Source organism: Podarcis raffonei, chromosome 15 (genome assembly GCF_027172205.1).
Source record: "Podarcis raffonei isolate rPodRaf1 chromosome 15, rPodRaf1.pri, whole genome shotgun sequence".
In the NCBI taxonomy this organism is placed as follows: Eukaryota; Metazoa; Chordata; class Lepidosauria; order Squamata; family Lacertidae; genus Podarcis; species Podarcis raffonei.
In genome coordinates, this window is record NC_070616.1 from 35,487,773 (window position 1) to 35,507,256 (window position 19,484).

Here is a 19,484-nt window from a genome sequence, read left to right on the forward strand (position 1 = left end):
CTGGATTTGTTTAAGCACAAAGCGCTCTCTCTTCCTCACACACACACATTCAGGTGATGTGAATGTTCTGCCTTACGGAAGGTGTTCCTGCATCGAGAAAAGTGTTGGTTGGCCTGGAGTTTTCCTGAACGTCATTAACTAAAAATGCAATACTTCTCACCCTGGTGGGCAAGACTGTGAGTTCTGTGACTGCCCAGACCCTAACTGCTAATGCTGAAGGCCATTACTTTGCTGCTTCTTCTTACAAAGCTTCACCGACCCCATCCTTGGACTGGACAGCCCTTCAACGAGAGCAATGGTGGGGGACCTGTGGCCCTCCAGATGTTGTTGAACTATCAACCTCGATTACCAGCCATGCTGGCTGGGGTTGATGGGAAATGTGCTTCATCTGGAGGGCCAAAGCTTCCTGGACCCTGAACTAGAGGACGCCATTGGAGGACCGTCCTATCTGAAGCAGGACACAAGATCACCCAAGACACGATGCAAAAGGAAAAAAGGGAAGGGACGCGGAGGGAAGAGGAAAGCAAGCACAGTTGCTCTTCCACTGCCTTAAGGACAGAGCCAGGTCACTCCCTTTCTTGCTTAAGAGGCCAGGGTGTGCAGCTTCATGGGCAGAGTCAGACCCCCTTGATCAAGTAAAACAACAGAAATACTTAACTGAGCAATCACAAGAGTTCTGCCCCCCAACCAAGTCTTGCCCCCCTAACAAAAATCCTGCCTACGCCCATGTGCAGCCTCCCAGAAGCCTCGAGGGTCCTAGTCAATAGCAGGAGCCAGATTGTGCCCCCTTCCCCTTTGCAACCACAAGGTAACTGGCAGCTGAAGTCAGGAAGGAGCCGATGGATGGGGCCATGCAACAGTGGCGTAGCGTGGGTTGTCAGCACCCGGGGCAAGGTAAGTAATTTGCGCCCCCTAACCCGTGGATTTGTGACCCCTAACCCGTGGATTTGCGCCCCCTAACCCATGGATTTGCCCTAACCCCAGATGTTGCGCCCGGTGCGGCCGGCCCCCCCTGCACCCCCCACGCTACGCCACTGCCATGCAACCATCCTCCTTGCTTTGATTCTTTTTGGGAGGCAGGAGGTTGAGCCAAAGGTAGAGACCAGTGTGTGCCTTCCTATCTCTCTGTGCATAGCAGGGGTGGGGAACCTCAAGCCTTGGGGCCCAATGTGGCCCTCCAGGACTTTCTATCCGGCCCTCGCAACTATCCTCATGACACACTATGCACTTGTCCTGCCCCCCTGCGTCTTTTTGCCTGGCTGTTTGTTTTTATTTATCAAATTTACATTCATTGCTCCACCCACTTTTTCCACTGGCCCCACCCACCAGTAGCATGATGGAAGGTTGCCCTACAGAGATTCTTGGGACGAAAAAAGCCCCCCACCTCTGGTATATAGGAATCTTCAAGGGGGAGCAGTCTGTTACACGAACAATCTGAAGTGGTTTGGTGCAAGAGCAAGTTGACCACTTAAGTGCGAATTAAAGCCCAAATTCCTCTTACTGGTGGCCAATAAAAGCAGCTTCCACCTAACTTTGCTAGAGGAAACCCAATAGCCATTGAATAAACGATCTCTCCGCAAAGGCAGACAAGGCTCTCTTGAAATCGGAAGGCACTATAATCCAGTCTGCTGTTCCAAAGGAATTTCTTCTGTCTCTAATCCAGCAATTGGGAATACTCACCTGTTTCTGCATCCAATGTGTGGTGTTCACCTAAGGCATAAACACGCCCCCCCCCCAGCTGACCTTGGATCTGGGGGGCTTCAAGTTCCTGCTATGTGTAGTCTGAGGGTTCCAAAACATTAGAAATATGGTCACAGCGTGTCTAAGAATCCTGGGAACTCCGGTGGAGAATGTGTGTATGAACTTAGCTTATCTTTTGGTTGCTGTTTTGTTGCTGTTGTTAATATTGTTTTATAGATTATAAAAATGCCGTGTTGGTTTGTTATTCTTAGGGCTTTTGCTTTAATTGTGATGTGATTTTTTTTTAGGTGTTGCTTTGCTAACAGTGTTTTATAGATTGTAATTGTTCCACTGATGGCTTGTTAATTTTTCTATAGGGTTTATGCTGCATTTGTGATGTTCTGTTCTGCTCGCATGCCGCTTTGGGATTCATTTGAATGAAAAGCAGCATAGAAATATAATAAATCAAATCCATCAATCAAAATGCTATAGTTCTCAGCCCCTTTAACAGATTACAGTTCTCAGGATTCACTGGGGGAAGTTGTGTGCTTTGAGTGCAGCTCGTATTGTATATGCAGCCTGTGTTTCCTCATCCTCCACAGGATTAAATACACTACCGAGGTCCACAGATCCCAGGGAAAATCAATGGGATCCCTTCCAGATGTTGTTGGGATTCCAGCTCTCATCAACTCCAGACAACATGGTGAAAGATCAGGAGTTAAATTCCTCAGAAGTTCTGGAGAGCTATCTGAGCCTTTGGGCCAAGCTACATGTTGTGTCGTAGAACAGCAATGTGAGGGTCTGTTTAAAACTCTGAATAGCAGTCATGGGGAGGGTGTGTGTCAGGATCACAGCCAGTGTGACCTGGGAGGAAGAGCTTAACCCTTCCTCTTGCACCAAGCAAAACTCTCCTTCCCCACCACAGCTGCTATTTGGCACAAGAATGCAGCTGCCTTGAGTATTCAGGGGCGGCATGGCGTGGGAGGAGAGGGTTAAGTCTCATTTTACCCATATGCTGCTGTAGCTGCTATTCAAAAGAATTTCTATACCACCCTTCATTAATAAATAGTTAAGATAGTCCCTGCCCACTCGCTTACAATCTAATAGACAACACACAAAAGGAAAAAGAGATGCAGAGAGAGAGGAGGGGGAAGGAACTTCGGCACCCACTTTTAATCTTGGCGTTTTTAATGCTTCTCCAAGGATTCAGCTACACAGCTGCAAATAAAACGTTTTAAATGTGTTGCGATGTGCAATATACAAATGTGACACTAGATGGTGACAGTGAGCTATGACAAATTCAATGTATTTTTCAAAACGTTTTTTAAAAAATAATTTTCATGGCATTTTGTATATGTGTGTAGATTCCACTCTAGTTCCTTGTACTGGTGTGATGACCAATTTTGCCCCTCGAGGCCTAAAATGGACATGACATGGGAAATGAATTACTGAATCTCTCCACCTTTTTAAACTTCAAAGCAAATGCCGCAGTTTCCAACATTTAATGCTGCTATAGCCATAGTGCTGTGTGTGCGCACTTAAACCTTTCCCCTTCAAAATAATCTAAAACACTGCCTCCACCAAGCTGCTATTAGTTGGTTGTTGGCACCTGTCTGTCTTGGGAGACAATGCAAGCTACATTTGACTGGAACCAGGCTAAAATCACTGCTGGGGGCAGAAGCACTTCCCTCAGCAGGGGTCCTTTGGCTCAGGAGAGACACTATATGGATGGGTATTCCAGCGCTTTCAAAAGGCAGCCCTTCAAAGTCATGGGTGGGAGAAGCAGAAAACCTTCTCTAGCTGGGACTTTAAAAGAATCTGGGGCTTCTTCTAATCCTTGCTTCTCTTGCAAGGCAGGCATTATCAAGTCCCCAAAAGTCACTTTGGGGCCTGAGGCCAGCAAACCTTGTCCTCACTTCTGCTCATTTGCTGCAATATTTCAGAGTTAGTTGTTCTGTGGGCAACCTGGTTATGACACCACATTCTTTGCATCTTATGTTCTGGTTGGAGGCATCAGATGTGGGCTTTTCAAAGCTGAGATTTGAAGAGTAGCTGGGAGTGGAACTTATTACTTCAAGCCACTGGCAGGACAGCTAGGACTTTGCACTTTCAGCTTGGCCTGTGGATTCTATAACACACTGAAGAAACAGTTCGTTCCACGCATCGGTAACAAAGGGTGCTCTGAAGTCTTGGATTAAAAGAATAACTTGAAGACTTTTTGCTTTCCATTTGGCCAGCATATGTGAAAAGGCTGGAACAGGAATGTAGTGCAAGGTGAGATATTAATTGCACCTTTACAAGTGCCACCTGTCAAAAAATGTGTTTGTGTTGACTATAAGTCACAATGACCTCCAAGGCAGATGGAAGAATGGATAACTGAGCACTCCCACTTTTGCTGCATTTTAAAAGGACAAAAAGCAAAAAGAATGTACTGGTCAGTCTTGAGATGTTACTTTTCTTTCAGCTCCCTTCTCTTCTGTAGCAAATTCCCACACAAGCCCATCTTTTCCCAACCTAAATGTTGGATCCAATTATCCTTTGGGAAGTTAGGAAACTCTGCCACCTAGTGCCCAGTTTATGAGCGGCTCTGTCCTACTCCCTGAAAGTCTGACAAGACGGGGTGGCTACTCTGTAGTTCTCCAGATGTTGTTGGACTCTGCCTTTGGCTGTAGTCAGCCTGACAAATTATCAGGAAAGATGGAAGCTGTAGTCCAGGAACATCTGGAGGGTCACAGGCTAGCCACCTTCTTACGATTATTAGGCTTTACGCACACAAACTTTGTATTTATCGTTTGCACGTGTTCAGGACTGAGAAGGTGGGACACCATACAAACAGGCGTAGGCTAGCAAAAGATGTATTCTTATTTCTATTCTTTTCTGCTAATACAGAGGGAGCCAACGGAGTGCCCTCTGAATTTTGCTGGACCACAACTCCCATCAACAACAACTATGCTTGCAACAGAAAGAGCAACAACCCAGTACCCACCCTGCAAAAAAACACATTTTAAAAGGGCATAGGATGTCAATCAAATCAACCAAAGGCCTGGTTAAAAAGGAACACTTTGGCTTGCTGCCTAAAGGTTTATAATGAAGGCGCCAGGCGAACTTCCCTGGGGAGAGCATTCCACAGACGGGGAGCCACTGCAGCAAAGGCCCGTTCTCGTGTTGTTCAAGTGTGTCATTCTTCTTTTTTCAGCAACACTGAAGACGGGAAGCCGATGTACACTCACCCCCACCAGACTGCTTTCTCCAAGGTGCACCCCACCACTTCCCCTCCCACAATGCTTTGCACTCTCCTTACTGCACATGACCTCATTTGAGAGCAGAACCCTTTCTCTCTTACGCAACCCTCTCTTCTTCATGGGGCTGGTGTCATCAGGCAACTTCTAAGGCCGGCTGCTGACCACCAGAGCCTTCTGCCCCTCCTCGCCAGACCAAATGGACTGGGTCCTGCTGCAAGATGGGTTCCCCAGGGTCCAGTGCAAAAGCAGCCTGGAGAGCATTCAGACCAGAGCAGGGTGGTCCGTTTTAGAACAGCTACATATTTTGAGCTGGACACCCGCCATCCCTCCAGAACAAGAGCTTCTTGGCCTTCAAAGGGCAATAAAATCTGAGCAGCCAAGCACAAACCCACCGGCACTGTTCTTTCCTTCCCCCCTTTGCAATTCACAACACCAAGAACAAAAGAAGAAGAAAAAATAACATCTTTAATAGCTTAGTAACTGGCACAGATGGTACAGTATTCTGATCCACAACTGGTTTTATTTCTTAACACACATGAAAACACTGCACTGCGGAGCTCGGGACGGGAGGGAAGAGGTTTGGGCTGCATTTAGCATTGCACCTACGTAGTGGGACACTAAGTGGGCTGGGTGTTTGTTCTTTGCAGTTACATTCAGTGTCCAGGGCGAGAAAAACCAAGTCCCACTGCTAGGAGCATAGGAAACTGGCTTATATTAGGTGACACCACTGGTTCAGCAAGCTCACTGGAGCCAAGATTGGCAGCAGCTTCCAAGGGTCTCAGGTATGCTATCCATCCTTAACTTGCTTTTGCTTTAACTGGAAACGCCAAGGCTTTAACCTGGCACCTTCTGCATGCCAAGCATGTGTCCTAGCACTGAACTATGGTACCTGAGCCAAAGACACACCGCTGGAGTAACCCAAAGACACACCAAACTCCCAAGCTATAAGGGAAAAGAGGACTGGGGGGGGGAGGGTATATTTCTACTGGGGACTAAAGTCATTTGTAGCAGCAGACTGGGCCTTGAAGTAGATTGTCAACATGTGAGTTACAAAACAAGATTTCACTGTAAACATTTTCACTGATTGGGGATGCTGCAGAGGAGAGATGAATACTTAGATGAGGTCTTAGTGAAGCAAGAGTGATGGCTGCTTTAAATGAACCTTAAGATATGTACAGTGGGGAAACAACTCGTTACTTTCTGCCACTTGGGACCCAGCATCTGGGATAAGGATGCTTTGCATTAAAATTTGGGAGTTCACCATTTGCCCAGGGTAAAAGTTTCTTCACACATGTGCTACTTGCAGGCTCGCTGCTCAAGCTGTCCTGCCACACCCACACCCAGGCGAGTGTGTGAATGTCTGCCTGGAGTTAAGGTTTAGTTTGGCCTTCTGTCCGAGACTGCTCTACTCTGCAGTATTGCCTTTCCTCCAGGGCAGGTGGGGTTTAGGGAGTGTGGGAAGGGGGGGGCATTTCAAGGAACTTTCCAGGCACAACAGCCTCTCGGTCTCCCACGTGAGGTAGGTCAGCCCCATTTTTCTCATATAGGGGACACAGGCACAGTATGGTTAAGTGACTTGGCCAAGATCACACAGCAAGTCAGCAGCAGAGTCAGGGAATTTCCCGGCTTTGGCTAGCAGAACATACTGCTTTTACCTAGCAGAACTACTCCAACCATCAATTTTCCAGAGGAGAGGGGGGGGGGAAGGGACATTTTATAATGTGAGAGAGAAAGCGATATGCAGTCGACTATCAAAACTCGTAGCAGCAGTCTTCGGAGGATGAATACAACCTAAAAAAAGAGAAATCTTCCCAACCTGTGGCTCAAAAGCTGCCAGTAGCTTAAGCTTGCAAGTGCACCCTGACTCATCTCTTTCCACAGTGTAGCAAGCAGCAAACCGCCCATGCTGAACAGGTGCTTTTTAGTGTCATTAAAAGGTCTAAGACCTTGACCTCTGATAGGATGCTTGGTGGTACACAACACAGCAGATTACCCATAAAGCATTTCAGTGGGATGGTGGAGGGGGGCTTAGTCAATGGAGCATGGCCATGGCACCCCCGCAAAGAGGGGTTTCCACCTCTGGGAAACCAAGTTTCCAGTTAGAAATGTGTAATGTTCAGAGCTGGAAATGTTTCCTGCCCGGACCTAGTAGGGCTTAAGTCAGCTGGTTATCCAGAGCAGCTATCTAAAGTCACTTCAGCTAAGGTACCAAAAGTCACTTGTCAATCACTGGTGCTCCATTTGCTGGTTTTTTTTTAATAGAAAAATTCAATCTCTATGGATATACAATATTAAAATTATATGTGACAAAGTGCCTGTGACGCCCTCTGATTACCTGATGGTGTCCCACAGCTGTCAGCCCAAAGGGAAAGTCATGTGCATAGAAAGGTCTATCAGAAAGGATTCCCCTCCCTCCACGGAAGGAATCGCTAGGGCCTTCTCCTGTTAGTGCTCTTTCACTGTCAAATTCTCCAGCTGGCCTTTAATCTCCCTCGGGGTTTTGTCGCTGGAAGGTTTGTTGGGGTAGTCTCGCTCTCCAAAGATGGTGCTTCCGATCCGAACATTTGTCGATCCAACTTCAATCTGCAAAGCAGCAAAAAAAAAAATCACGAGAAAAATCACGGGTGCTTTGGAAGTTGGAACTTTGATCCGAAAGGCCTTGGCTGCCCCATTTGTAAATTAGTAAACAAACAAACCCCTGTGTTGCGAAATATGAGTAAGCAATATCAAAAGCGACACGATGGCCAGAAACAATTACAATGTGAAAAACTTTATGGAATAATTCAAAGCATCAAAACTAACAAACTGATGTCTCTGAAAGTCCTTAAATGAATCACGGTGCCAGACTTTACCCGGCGGAGATCAAGCTGTGAAGCTTTGTATAATCAGCAAATGTCCAGTTCTGATGTCCAACTCTGAACTCTGCTGAACAGTGTTTCCAGATAACAACTACTGTTTAGCTGAATTCTTCATCAGCCAATTAGTTCAACACTCGTAAGTAGAAAGATATGTAGTTTCTTCATTAACCAATCTTTTTTCAAATAGATATAATATACATGAGAATGAAAAATACTCTGGAACAGTGCTCATGCGATTATGTAGTCCCTGTTTCAGAGTATTTTTCATTCTCATGTATATGTATATATAGAGCCAAGAGACATATTTATAAAACCCGTTTATGAATGGAACACATCTGAATAGAGTGGAAAGGGTGAAATGGCTGCTGAGTGGCACTGACGACTTTGTTACTTATAAAGCAGCACTCTATGCACTGGCAGCTAAGAAGATCAGGAGGAAGGAACTAGACAAAATAGCGGTCAACTGCAAAGGGGATTCGGATACTTAATTTGGCACACCTTACCTGAGAATCTTCTGCTATTCTATTCTATTTAATGCGACAAATAATTTTAGTAGCCGTGACCGTGATTTTATTGTATGCCTGTGCCCGATGATTTTTATGGTTATTCTTGTTCTTTTCCCCCCTTGTTCTTTCTTTTTTCTCTCCTTCTGAATGATGCCATGGCCTATGGCTAGTGCAATAAAAATTTTAATTGGAATTGGACATAATGGGTCGATGGCAGGATATTGGCCCCTTTTGGAGCTGGATGCTGCATGGGAAGAAATAACACATGAAGATACTCTGTGGGGTCCTAAAGAGCTGCTGTTTCCCCCCTCCCTTTAGTGCCTTTTCCCTGCTTCTGTTTCCCTTTCTAGTCCCTGGAATCTCTGTAGTGTATCCAGGGTGGATTTATTTTTATTTAAATCACTAGTCAGTAAGACTTGATTTAATTCTTTTTTCTTTTTTACAAAAAGACTCATTATTGCTGGTATAATCTTATTATTTACAACAAATTCATACTTTTGAAAACTGAAAAACAAGCATCTGTGATAATACAGTAGGTACAATCCAATAGTTTTGCTAAGAAGGAACAGACCTTGCCATCTAAAAAGAAGGGAGAAATGGTGTAAATAAATGAGGAGGAAGGACACAAGGCGAAGATGGGGAAAGGAGGAGATGTCAAAGGCTTGGAAGAAGAGGTAAGAGTTCAAGCCAGCTGCAAGGAGGAAGAAGTGGGAAAAATTGGGAGGCAGAGCATCCCAGAGAAAGGGACAGTGGGAAAGAAAGGCTGTGTGCACACCATACATTGAAAGCACCCAGTCCCCCCAAAGAATTCTGGGAACTGTAGTTTGTTATGGGTGTTGGGAATGGGGGCTCTGCTATGAGGTAAACTACAGTTTCCAGGATTCTTGATGGCAAGGTTAGGTGCTGAATGTATATTAAATGTATGGTGTGTAAACACTCAAAGACTTGGAAGTGTGAAATAGGTGAAGCTTAGCCAGGAAAAAACTAAAAGCACAGTGGAGATCATGACAGCAGATAAAGAGAACAAAATGAAGAGAGAAGAACCTTTCATTGGATGAAGGGATTTAAATACAAGAAGTAGCAGCTTCTGCTGGGTCTGGTAAGAAAACAGAAGCCAGGCAAGGGAGAGCAATGGAAGAGAAATGAAGGCAAAGAGAGACACGTGCAGCATACTTATCAGTGCAACCCTGACCATGTCTACTCAGACGTTACGTCCTATTGAATTTAATGGGGCTCAGTGCCAAGCCCATGGGTTTATGACGCTGCCTATGAGAAGCAGGGAAGCTGTCCACATGGGAAAACCAAGATTTACTCAAATGTTTCAGCATGAGCTTGGTTGCTCACTCAGAGGGCCAGACACTCTGCTAGGAGGGAGGGAGAGAGGAAGAAGTGAAAGGAGAAAGGCCCCATGATTAGCAACTGCAGAAAAAGAGAAAACAAAAGGCAATAGACTGACTTACTGCATGCTGGAAGTCTGTAGACATCCCCATGCTCAGCTCAACTTTTTCAATGGGGAGATTGAGCTTGTCGCACAACTCCTCACGCAAGGATATCAACATCTGCAGGGGAGGGAAGACAATGCAATTGAACCTGGCCCTCTCCTTCCTTAGAAGACAAGCTTTGCATACGAGTATTTCCCCCAAGATCAGGAATACCTGGAAGTCAGGGTTGGGCCCCTTACTGAGGTCGTGCCCAAAGCTGCCAATTGTCATTAAGCCCACAAATTCCAGGCTGGGACACTTCTGGAGGATGTGTGCCACTGTTGTTACCGTTTCTCCAGGCGGCAGCCCATGTTTACCTTTAAAAAGAAAAGCTTATTTGTTAATCATAGCATTTTAAGAGTTGGCGGGACCACGAGAGTCATCTAGTCCAACCCCCTGCAATGCAGGAATGTTCTGCACAATATGGGGCTTGAACCCACAACCCCGAGATTAAGAGTCTCATGCTCTACCAACTGAGCTATCCTGCCTTGTTATACATTGCATTTTTATTGCAACCTCTGGGGGAGGACCACAGCTCAGTGGCGGTGCATCTGCTTTGCATGCAGAAGGTCCCTGGTTCAGCCCCTGGCATCTCCAAGCAGGGCTGGGAATATCCTCTGTCTGTAATCCTAGAAAGCCACTGCCAGTCGTTGAGGGCGATACTGCGCTAGATGCACCAAGGGTGTGAATCAATACAAGGTTCCGCCAAAGTTCAATCCAACCCTCTGTTCCTCCAAGGAACTCAGGTGATGTATATATAGTTCTTCCTCTCTGCCCCTTCTATCCTTCCAGCCACCCTATGAGGTAGGTTAGGCTCAGAAAATCCAATTGGCTTGTTGGTCATTCAAGCAGCTTCATGGTGAATTTGCACCTGTGTCTCCTCTGTTTTAAGGGACGCGGGTGGCGCTGTGGGTTAAACCACAGAGCCTAGGACTTGCCAATCAGAAGGTTGGCGGTTCAAATCCCCGTGACGGGGTGAGCTCCCGTTGCTCGGTCTCTGCTCCTGCCAACCTAGCAGTTCAAAAGCACGTCAAAGTGCAAGTAGATAAATAGGTACCGCTCCGGTGGGAAGGTAAACGGTGTTTCTGTGTGCTGCTCAGGTTTGACAGAAGCGGCTTAGTCATGCTGGTCACATGACCTGGAAGCTGTACACCGGCTCCCTCGGCCGATAAAACGAGATGAGCGCCGCAACCCCAGAGTCGGCCACGACTGGACCTAATGGTCAGGGGTCCCTTTACCTTTACTCCTCTGTTTTAGTCCAACTCTACACAGTCATACCTCATGTTAAGTTTGCTTCATGTTACGTTTTTTCAGGTTGCGTCCCGCGATGACCCGGAAGTACCGGAAAGGGTTACTTCTGGGGTTTGCTGCTTGTGCATGCGCAGAAGCGCTAATTCACGCCGTGCACCTGTGCAGATACGGTGCTTCAGGTTGCATGCTTTTCATGTTGCAAACGGGCCAATGGAACGGATCCCGATCGCAACCAGAGGTACCACTGTAAACACTGTACCTTGCTGCTTCCCAGTGGTGAAGGCAGCCTTGCTAGGAAGAATCTAGACCATATCCTGCCTGATCAGGAATCCCAACTGCTCCGAAAGCCAAGTGCATTCAGCTGCCTGTCAGAAGGATTCCTTTTCCGGATGTCCTGCAATGCACACAGAAGCCTCAAAGAGCCCCAAATCACCCTTCCATGCATTCACATGTCATACTTGTGTGTGCATGAAGGAGGATCATACAAAGAGAGTGCTGCTCTTTAAAAGAAGGCTGAAATGCAAGCCTGAACCTTTGGCATGTGAGAGGGGAGAACAGCATCAAATCTACTTACTATCTTCCCCACTGGTGTTCACTTGCACCATGATCTTTAGCTTCTCCAAAGACCCCTTCTTCTGCCAAGACCCGTTCACTCTGTCCGCCAGTTTTAGGGAATCCACCGTTTCCAGCATAAATAGGTTAGGTACCGCTAGACGACATTTAAAGAAGAATCTGAGCAAATATCCATTGCAGAAAGCATACCAGTTTCATGCAATTTCAGAGTGCACAGTATGCGCTGTACTGCCAAGTTAGGGACCCTCGCATAAACTGTACATTCTCTACCTGAGTAGCACAATGCTCCCTGCACCATAAGGCTATATCAGGCAGTACCCCAACACTAGTGAAGGGAGACAGCTGGCCCTGCTTTTGCATGACTGGTTGAACAACAAGGCCTTTTGCTCCTTTCCGGTTTCTAGATTATTAATCACCTCTTAACTAATGTTTTCAAAATGTATAACGCAAAACAACATCTTAGAATGGGGAAAAGAGAACAGAAACCGTCTTGTCCTAAACCAAGCAGGAGAAAAGGGCCCTTTGCCCACGGCACATACAAAAAGCAAAGAAATAGCAAAAATAGAAGCTGGTCTCTCAGTCACCTTCTGCCTGATCTTATGAATTAACTAAATAAGTTTATCAATTGAAGGACCAGACATACGAGACACCACTGAAAATTACCACACTGCATTCAGATCCATTAACAGAGCTGTGCAAAATTACAACTCAGGAGGATGCAACTACGGCTGACCTACTGAAAACTAAGCTAAATCTTATGAAATGGCCACGACTGTGAAACTTAAAAATAAAATAAAAAATAGCGTGCCACATAGTCCAAGTTCATGTTTGCTAACAGCAGCAGCCCCTAGGACCTGGGAAAAATAAATCCTTCCAAGCCCCAATTTCAATTTTTGGAGAAATCACTGGTTCTATGTCCTGCACTGTGCAAATTAACTGCATCTCAAAATCAGGATCTCCTTAAGTCAGAACTGGTAACAGTAGTGCATTCACTGAAGTGAGCACATTATAACTCCCCCCCCCCAATGTACACAAAGGATTTCTTGTTGTCTCCCTGCCCCCCACCCCATAAGTGAGCACAAAAAGAAATTATTATTACCAATGAGTTTGTTGACATTGTTTTTCTGTAGGTGGCCTATGAAATGCCATTTAATCTCTGGACACGAAGAAAGAATCTGAGAACAGAGGCAAGTGAGTAGAATTTGAAATTCATTTTCATGCTAGGCATCCATAGAACACTTGCAAGTGAAGGATGATTTCACTTTTATTTATTTATAACTCAATTTTCAAGGCAAAAAGCCGTCATAAAGTGGCTCATAATAAAGACAAAGGATGGTCCCTGTGTAAGAAGAGTGGGGCAAATCTCATCCAAGGTCCCTCAAATGTTAAAATTATTTTGATGGCAGTTAGCACACTTAGTAGCAGTTTGCTGTCAGTGTAAATAACCTCTGCTGGGACAGATTCAGCATATAGGCTGCCATCTGTGCTCGAAAATTATTTCAAATGACTGGGGCTCCGCAACAAAAAGAAGCATCTTGGCCAAGATTATCTGCTATTTATACATAAAGAACTGAACAGCTACTGAAAGGCAAACAGAGAGATTCTTCTCTGAACATGAGCTTACTAGTCAATTTTCTGAAACAAGCCTCTGCCAACTTGACAGAATGAGGATTTTATCTAGCACACAAAATGAACTTACTCTGGAGTCTGATGCCTTTTCTAGAAGTTCTTGGACCTGTAGAAAGTTAAGACATGGATTAAATTTTGCCAGGCTTGCTCTGCCTTACCTCTAACTCAACCACCTTGACTTACAAGTGCCTCTGTTCACATGCAATGCTAAACGCCATGGTTTAGTGCAGAGGTGGGGAACTGACGGCTGTCCACATACTGTTGGACTCCATTAGTCCTAGTCAACATGGCCACTAGTCCAGGAAAATGGGATTTGTAGTCCAACAACATCTGGACAGCCACAGCTTCTCCAACCTTGGTTTAATGCAGAATGGACTAAGCACAACATTCCTCCCCCATCCTCCTCCCATGTGACCAGGAGGAAGACTTCTGCCACGCTTAGTTTCACAGTAAAAGAATGACGACTCAGTGGTGCATTCAAACAAGGGGTCCTGGTTTAAAACAATGTCAGTTTCATAATCAAAGGCTGGAAGCTGATTTGCTATAAAATTCAGCAGAGTTAATCTTAAAGGAGGGTTCCCAGTTCAAACATTAACGCTAAGCCAAGTTTTTGGTTTTTTTAAGTAAAACTAATCTTAGGAGAAGTCCCTCAAAGCTGCAAAGGAGATAGAGAGGAGGAGGAAGAGATGGGGAAGTCAGCCATACGATGTCAAACCATGGGTGACATTACAAGCAAATGTGCAAAGCATTAAGACAGTGAGTTCCAATTACGCCTCAACAGAAGGCAAAAGGGTTAATGAGCAGCGTTTTACAAGAGAGGCAATATCCATTTGAAAAACTGCTAATAGACACTATTCCTGAGTACAAAGTCATGCGTCAGATTGCCAACTGCTCCCACAGTTATTCTGTCCAAGAAACTGCTTCAAACCACATTGGTGCACCTGTATCCAACATTAGTGCAATTATTTCCCCATGTTCACTCATTTGGACTACGCAACTCAAATTAACCAGCCGTAATATAACATTACTGCTGCACAGTGATGAGCAAACTGATATCTGCATGTCTAGCTTACATTTTAAAGACCTCCAGAAGCCATTTCGAAATAAATGAGAATGTGGGAATGTGGCCAGATCCAGACTTATCTCTGCTATTGTCACAACCTTTCAGGCCTGCCTTCATGGCATCAGATTGCACCTTGCTGGTATACATCATGGAAGAGGCTGCCAACAGCCGTGAAAAGGGTGACTTCCAAGCTAGAGATCACTGGCAAAAGGATTGACAATCGAACCTCCAATATCACATTGCCTTTTTACAAATGATACAACCACACTTGGAATACAATTGCCAAATCCCTGTAGATCCTGCTGCCTGAGGCAGTTGCCTCAAGTTGCCTCATGGGTGAGCCGGGCTAGTCTTCCTCCTTCACAGACACGAAGTGTCCCTTATTTTTCAAAGTTTCAGTTTAGCATATTTAGGATCATATGAAGGGTCTGATGGATCAGACCACTTAGCCCAGCACCTTGCTCTCAGAGCAGCCAACCTGAGGCCTATGAGAAGCCTGAAAGCGTGACCTGAGAGCAGCAGCCTTCTCTCCATTTGCGAATCTTTTAAAGCCACTTAAGTTGTCTCTGTAACGTTTACTCCCCAGCTATGCCACACTTCTCCAGGGTGATGCGGGACTAATGAAATATGAGCTCCTTTTGTGACCATCTGGTTTGTGAGCATGTCAGCAGCTCCAGGCCTTATTTCCTTCTGGTCCTGAAACCCAAACAATGCGGAAACGGAGAGGACACTCACATAGTTTTCTCCAAAGCTGCGCTGCCCATGGTTATAGGCCTCAATCACCATTTCCGCTGGCTTCGTTTTACTGACAGCTACAAGGCGAGGCTGTATAGCAGGCAATCCCTGTATTTGCAAAGAAAGAAATGGTCAGTGGCCAAGTGCACGTGGGGATGCTCACAACTCTGTGATTGGAACATGGGAAATATTTATCGCAGGCCAACAGGCACCGATAAGAGATTGCATATTATCTCATGTCCATCTTGAACTTTGTTTTTTAATGGAGACAAGTTCACATGTTCTGTTTTGAGTTAACGTGGACAAAACACAAAGGTTCCTAAAGACTAACAGACACGTTGTAGCATAATCTTCCATGGATTAATAGTTCACTTCATTGAATACTGAAGTGAGAGGGAGGAAAAATGTTTTAAAACGAGGCTAAATGACTATGAAATGCAATAAGTGCAGTGGTGCCTCGCAAGACGAAATTAATTCATTCTGCGAGTTTTGTCGTCTTGCAATTTTTTTCGTCTTGCGAAGCACGGTGTCAGGAAAGTTTTGGAAAAGCTTCAAAAATCACCAAAGTCTTTAAAAACCTCAAAAAAGGCTACCACACCGTGTTCTATGAGTTGCTCCTCAAAGTCAAGTCGCAACTGTATTAACGGTGTTAAGAAAAAGGAAACAAACTTGCAAGACGTTTCCGTCTTGCGAAGCAAGCCCATAGGGAAAATCGTCTTGCGAAGCAGCTCAAAAAACAAAAAACCCTTTCGTCTAGCGAGTTTTTTGTCTTGTGAGGCATTCGTCTTGCGAGGTACCACTGTATTGACTATGACAACGCGACACAAAGCTTAAGACAAGCCAAATGACCATCCACAACAGCAGCAACCAGTAACAACACATCCATTTGTGAATCTGCCCTAAGCTGGGCTTCCGACCTCAATTATTTTATTTATAATAAATTCCTTTAGAGTAACTTCGAATGCAATCCCATAGCTGCTGCCCTGGGAGTAGACCCGCTGAACTTAACAGCATTTACTTTTCATGGTTCTTAAGGCACGTTGGTTCTGATTCAAAGAGATCCCGAGTCTTGCTTTGTGAACATACAGCAGCCCCATCCACACTTACTTGGAAGAAAGTCCAACTGTATTCAGTGGTGCTTAATCCCTACTTAATTGCTTATAGGAATTTCTGGGATGAGGGCAGATACAGAACAGGACAGGGCTCCTGCATGCTGAGCAGATGTGTATAAGAGTGAATTTCAGCAGGTATAGCTTGGTGTGTATCAAGTCCCTCTTCTGCACATCTACTGAAAGGTACAGGAGTCCTATCAAATCAAATTTTATTAAACGGTCACAGACCAGATTAACTCGTACAGCTAGTCAGCAAAGCATAACACCGGAAAAAACAAAGGACAATTTCAATACAGATTAGGCCATAACAGCAATTTAAAATTAGACAACATAAATAAAATTAAGTATTTGCCTTCGCCTGCATATTGGCATTGGAAAGCTCTTGTTTCCTGCGCCTAATAGCGGCTACACAGAATTTGGCAACATTGATCGTAATTTCAGGAACCTTATCTTCTACCAAGGCTCTCATACGTTGGAGTTCTGGTTCATTTTTAAGCTTTTGTAGAACTGGGGCAATAAGGGTCAGGCGTAGATCCTCGTAGTAACTACAGTGCGGCAATACATGCAGACTTGTTTCCACTTCCGATGAGCCACATGGGCAAACACGTGACTCATATGGTACAGGAGTCCTGTCCTCTCCTCTGCATCCCGCCACTTTAGCAGGACTGCATAGGGGACACAGCAGCTCAAGGGCAGGGCATCTTTTTCACCTGCAAAGCCCCTGGGCTCATTCCCCAGCATCTCCAGGAGGGGCAAGGAATGTGAAGTGCTGCTGCCAGTCAATCAATTCCATTCAATTCACTGTCTATGGTCAAAGGCCTTCACAAGGAACAACAGAGGGCAAAAAGCAAGACATTTCTTCTATGAGCCTGCAGCGCGAGTCTATGATTTACAGCATAAAATTGCCACACATTAACGTAACACTGCCAGAGCAGATTTGGCTACCAGAGGTGTCATTTGCAAGTGTTTTTGCTTAAGAGTTCAACCATCACTTCCAAGGGGGATCGACCTGACACCTGATGGAGAACATAATTGTTGTAGTAATTCTACTGTCTCAAATATAGAATAAATTTTGATAATTGCACAAGGTATATAAACTACATGTCTAAAATAGTACGGGAGAGCAATCCAAAAGTCATCTTGGGACTCCTATTTCCTCTGCCTCCTTAATCCTCCTTGCTTGAGAACTCAGATAGCAATCAGGGGAAGTTCCTGAAGGGATTCTTCTCCTATATCTATGAATCTCCTTTGTATTAATTGTCACTGTTTGCCCAGATGCTCTGCATTGAGGGATGTCCAACGGGCATCCTGATTGTCTTATCAAATGCTAATGTTTTGTGTAAACTGTGTCTGGAACTATGCGAGACTTGCTAAATCCTCAGGAATATCCCACCTTGGCCTGCCTGAGCCACATTAACCCTGCCTTAGGTGGGATGTAATTTCTGACTGTTTGTAGAAGGGACTGTCCTCCTTCTCCATGCCAAAACGCCATCCCCTTAAAAGAGATGTTTCTTCTTGGTTCTGGGTCTCTCTTCCCTCCTTGCTAGGAGGGGAGGGAACTCTGTTGCAACAGAAAAATATGAAGCCAACCACCCCTCTTTTTCTAGATCACAATCAGCATTCATCGTGCATGATATCCACGACCCGACTACCTTCTTGCATGCCTTCCCGTTCCCTGTGTGCTACCCCTCTATGTATGCCGAGGGCCTTTGCTGAAAAGGCCCTGCGCGGGCGGGGGGGGGGGCTGCTGCTGCCAGTCAGTGCAGGAAACACTAACTAGGTGGACCAAAATTCTGATCTGGTAAAAGGCAGCTGGCTATGCTCCTAAAAAAAGGGGGGGGGGAACCCGGTAATAAGTTTTTCACGTTAAAAGATACATAGGCTATTAATAACAGCAGCAGCGAGCAGCGATCCGCAGGCCACGCCAGGTCTCTCCCACCCGCCGCCTCCAGGGCAGGAACCGCCCGGCCGGCTGGCCGCCGCCGCCCCGCTCCCCGCCCGCCTCGCACCTTGGGCCTGCTGGCCGCCGCCTGCTGCACCCGCTCCTGGACTGCCCTGAGCGCCGGTCCCAGGCCTTCCCCGGCAGCCATCCCCGCTCTCCACATTCCCCAGCCGCGCCGCGGATCTTGGGCCGGGCTTCCGCCACACACGCAGCCGTCTGCAGGCAGCCAATCGCCGCTCCAAGCCCTGCTCGGCTGGCCAATGAGGGTCGGAGGTGGGGCCCGGAGGAGGCGGGCTCAGGCCTGCGGGCTGGGCTCGGCCCTCGGCCATTTTGGAGAGGTCGGGGACCCGCAGCTCAGGGCGGCCGAGGGAAAAGCCACTGCGGGGGAAGGGAAGCGGAGGGGATGCTTTTCCCCCAGAGCGCATGCGCGGGAGGCGCCGCTGGCGCAGTGATCGCAGCTCCAAATGTTTCCCAAGAGGAGGGGGTGTTTTTCGAGCAGGAATTCCAGAGGCGCCATGGATCAGTCCAGAACAGAACTCCAAAGGAAGGAATCTTTGGGATTCTGTACCTGCAGCGCCATGTCTCGTACACCCCAGGTAGTGGGGTTGCTGACCTTGAGCCAGACATCCTGGAGAGTGAAGTCAAATGGGCCTTAGAAAGCACTGCAAATAACAAGGCCAGTGGAAGTGATGGTATTCCAGCTGAACTGTTTAAAATTTTAAAAGATGATGCTGTTAAGGTGCTACACTCAATATGCCAGCAAGTTTGGAAAACTCAGCAGTGGCCAGAGGATTGGAGAAGATCAGTCTACATCCCAATCCCAAAGAAGGGCAGTGCCAAAGAATGCTCCAACTACCGCACAATTGCACTCATTTCACACGCTAGCAAGGTTATGCTTAAAATTATACAAGGAAGGCTCAAGCAGTATGTGGACTGAGAACTCCCAGAAGTGCAAGCTGGATTTAGAAGAGGCAGAGGAACCAGAGACCAAATTGCAAACATGCGCTGGATTATGGAGAAAGCTAGAGAGTTCCAGAAAGACATCTACTTCTGCTTCATTGACTATGCAAAAGCCTTTGACTGTGTCGACCACAGCAAACTATGGCAAGTTCTTAAAGAAATGGGAGTGCCTGATCACCTCATCTGTCTCCTGAGAAATCTCTATGTGGGACAAGAAGCTACAGTTAAAACTGGATATGGAACAACTGATTGGTTCAAAATTGGGAAAGGAGTACGGCAAGGCTGTATATTGTCTCCCTGCTTATTTAACTTATATGCAGAATTCATCATGCGAAAGGCTGGGCTGGATGAATCCCAAGCCAGAATTAAGATTGCCGGAAGAAATATCAACAACCTCAGATATGCAGATGACACAACCTTGATGGCAGAAAGTGAGGAGGAATTAAAGAACC

General features: G+C 46.0%; 1 protein-coding gene across 1 annotated transcript; it reads right to left on the minus strand.

Moving 5' to 3' along the window:
• Positions 1-5,369: 5,369 nt before the first annotated feature.
• On the minus strand, positions 5,370-18,292 carry PLPBP (pyridoxal phosphate binding protein). The gene is made up of 8 exons (XM_053366577.1): positions 18,140-18,292; positions 15,019-15,126; positions 13,291-13,326; positions 12,691-12,766; positions 11,593-11,727; positions 9,942-10,084; positions 9,747-9,845; positions 5,370-7,505 (listed from the first exon to the last, which is right to left on the minus strand). The coding sequence occupies exons 1-8, from the start codon at positions 18,233-18,235 to the stop codon at positions 7,368-7,370; spliced, it is 831 nt and encodes a 276-aa protein (XP_053222552.1). The 5' UTR covers positions 18,236-18,292; the 3' UTR covers positions 5,370-7,367.
• Between the last annotated feature and the right edge of the window lie 1,192 nt (positions 18,293-19,484).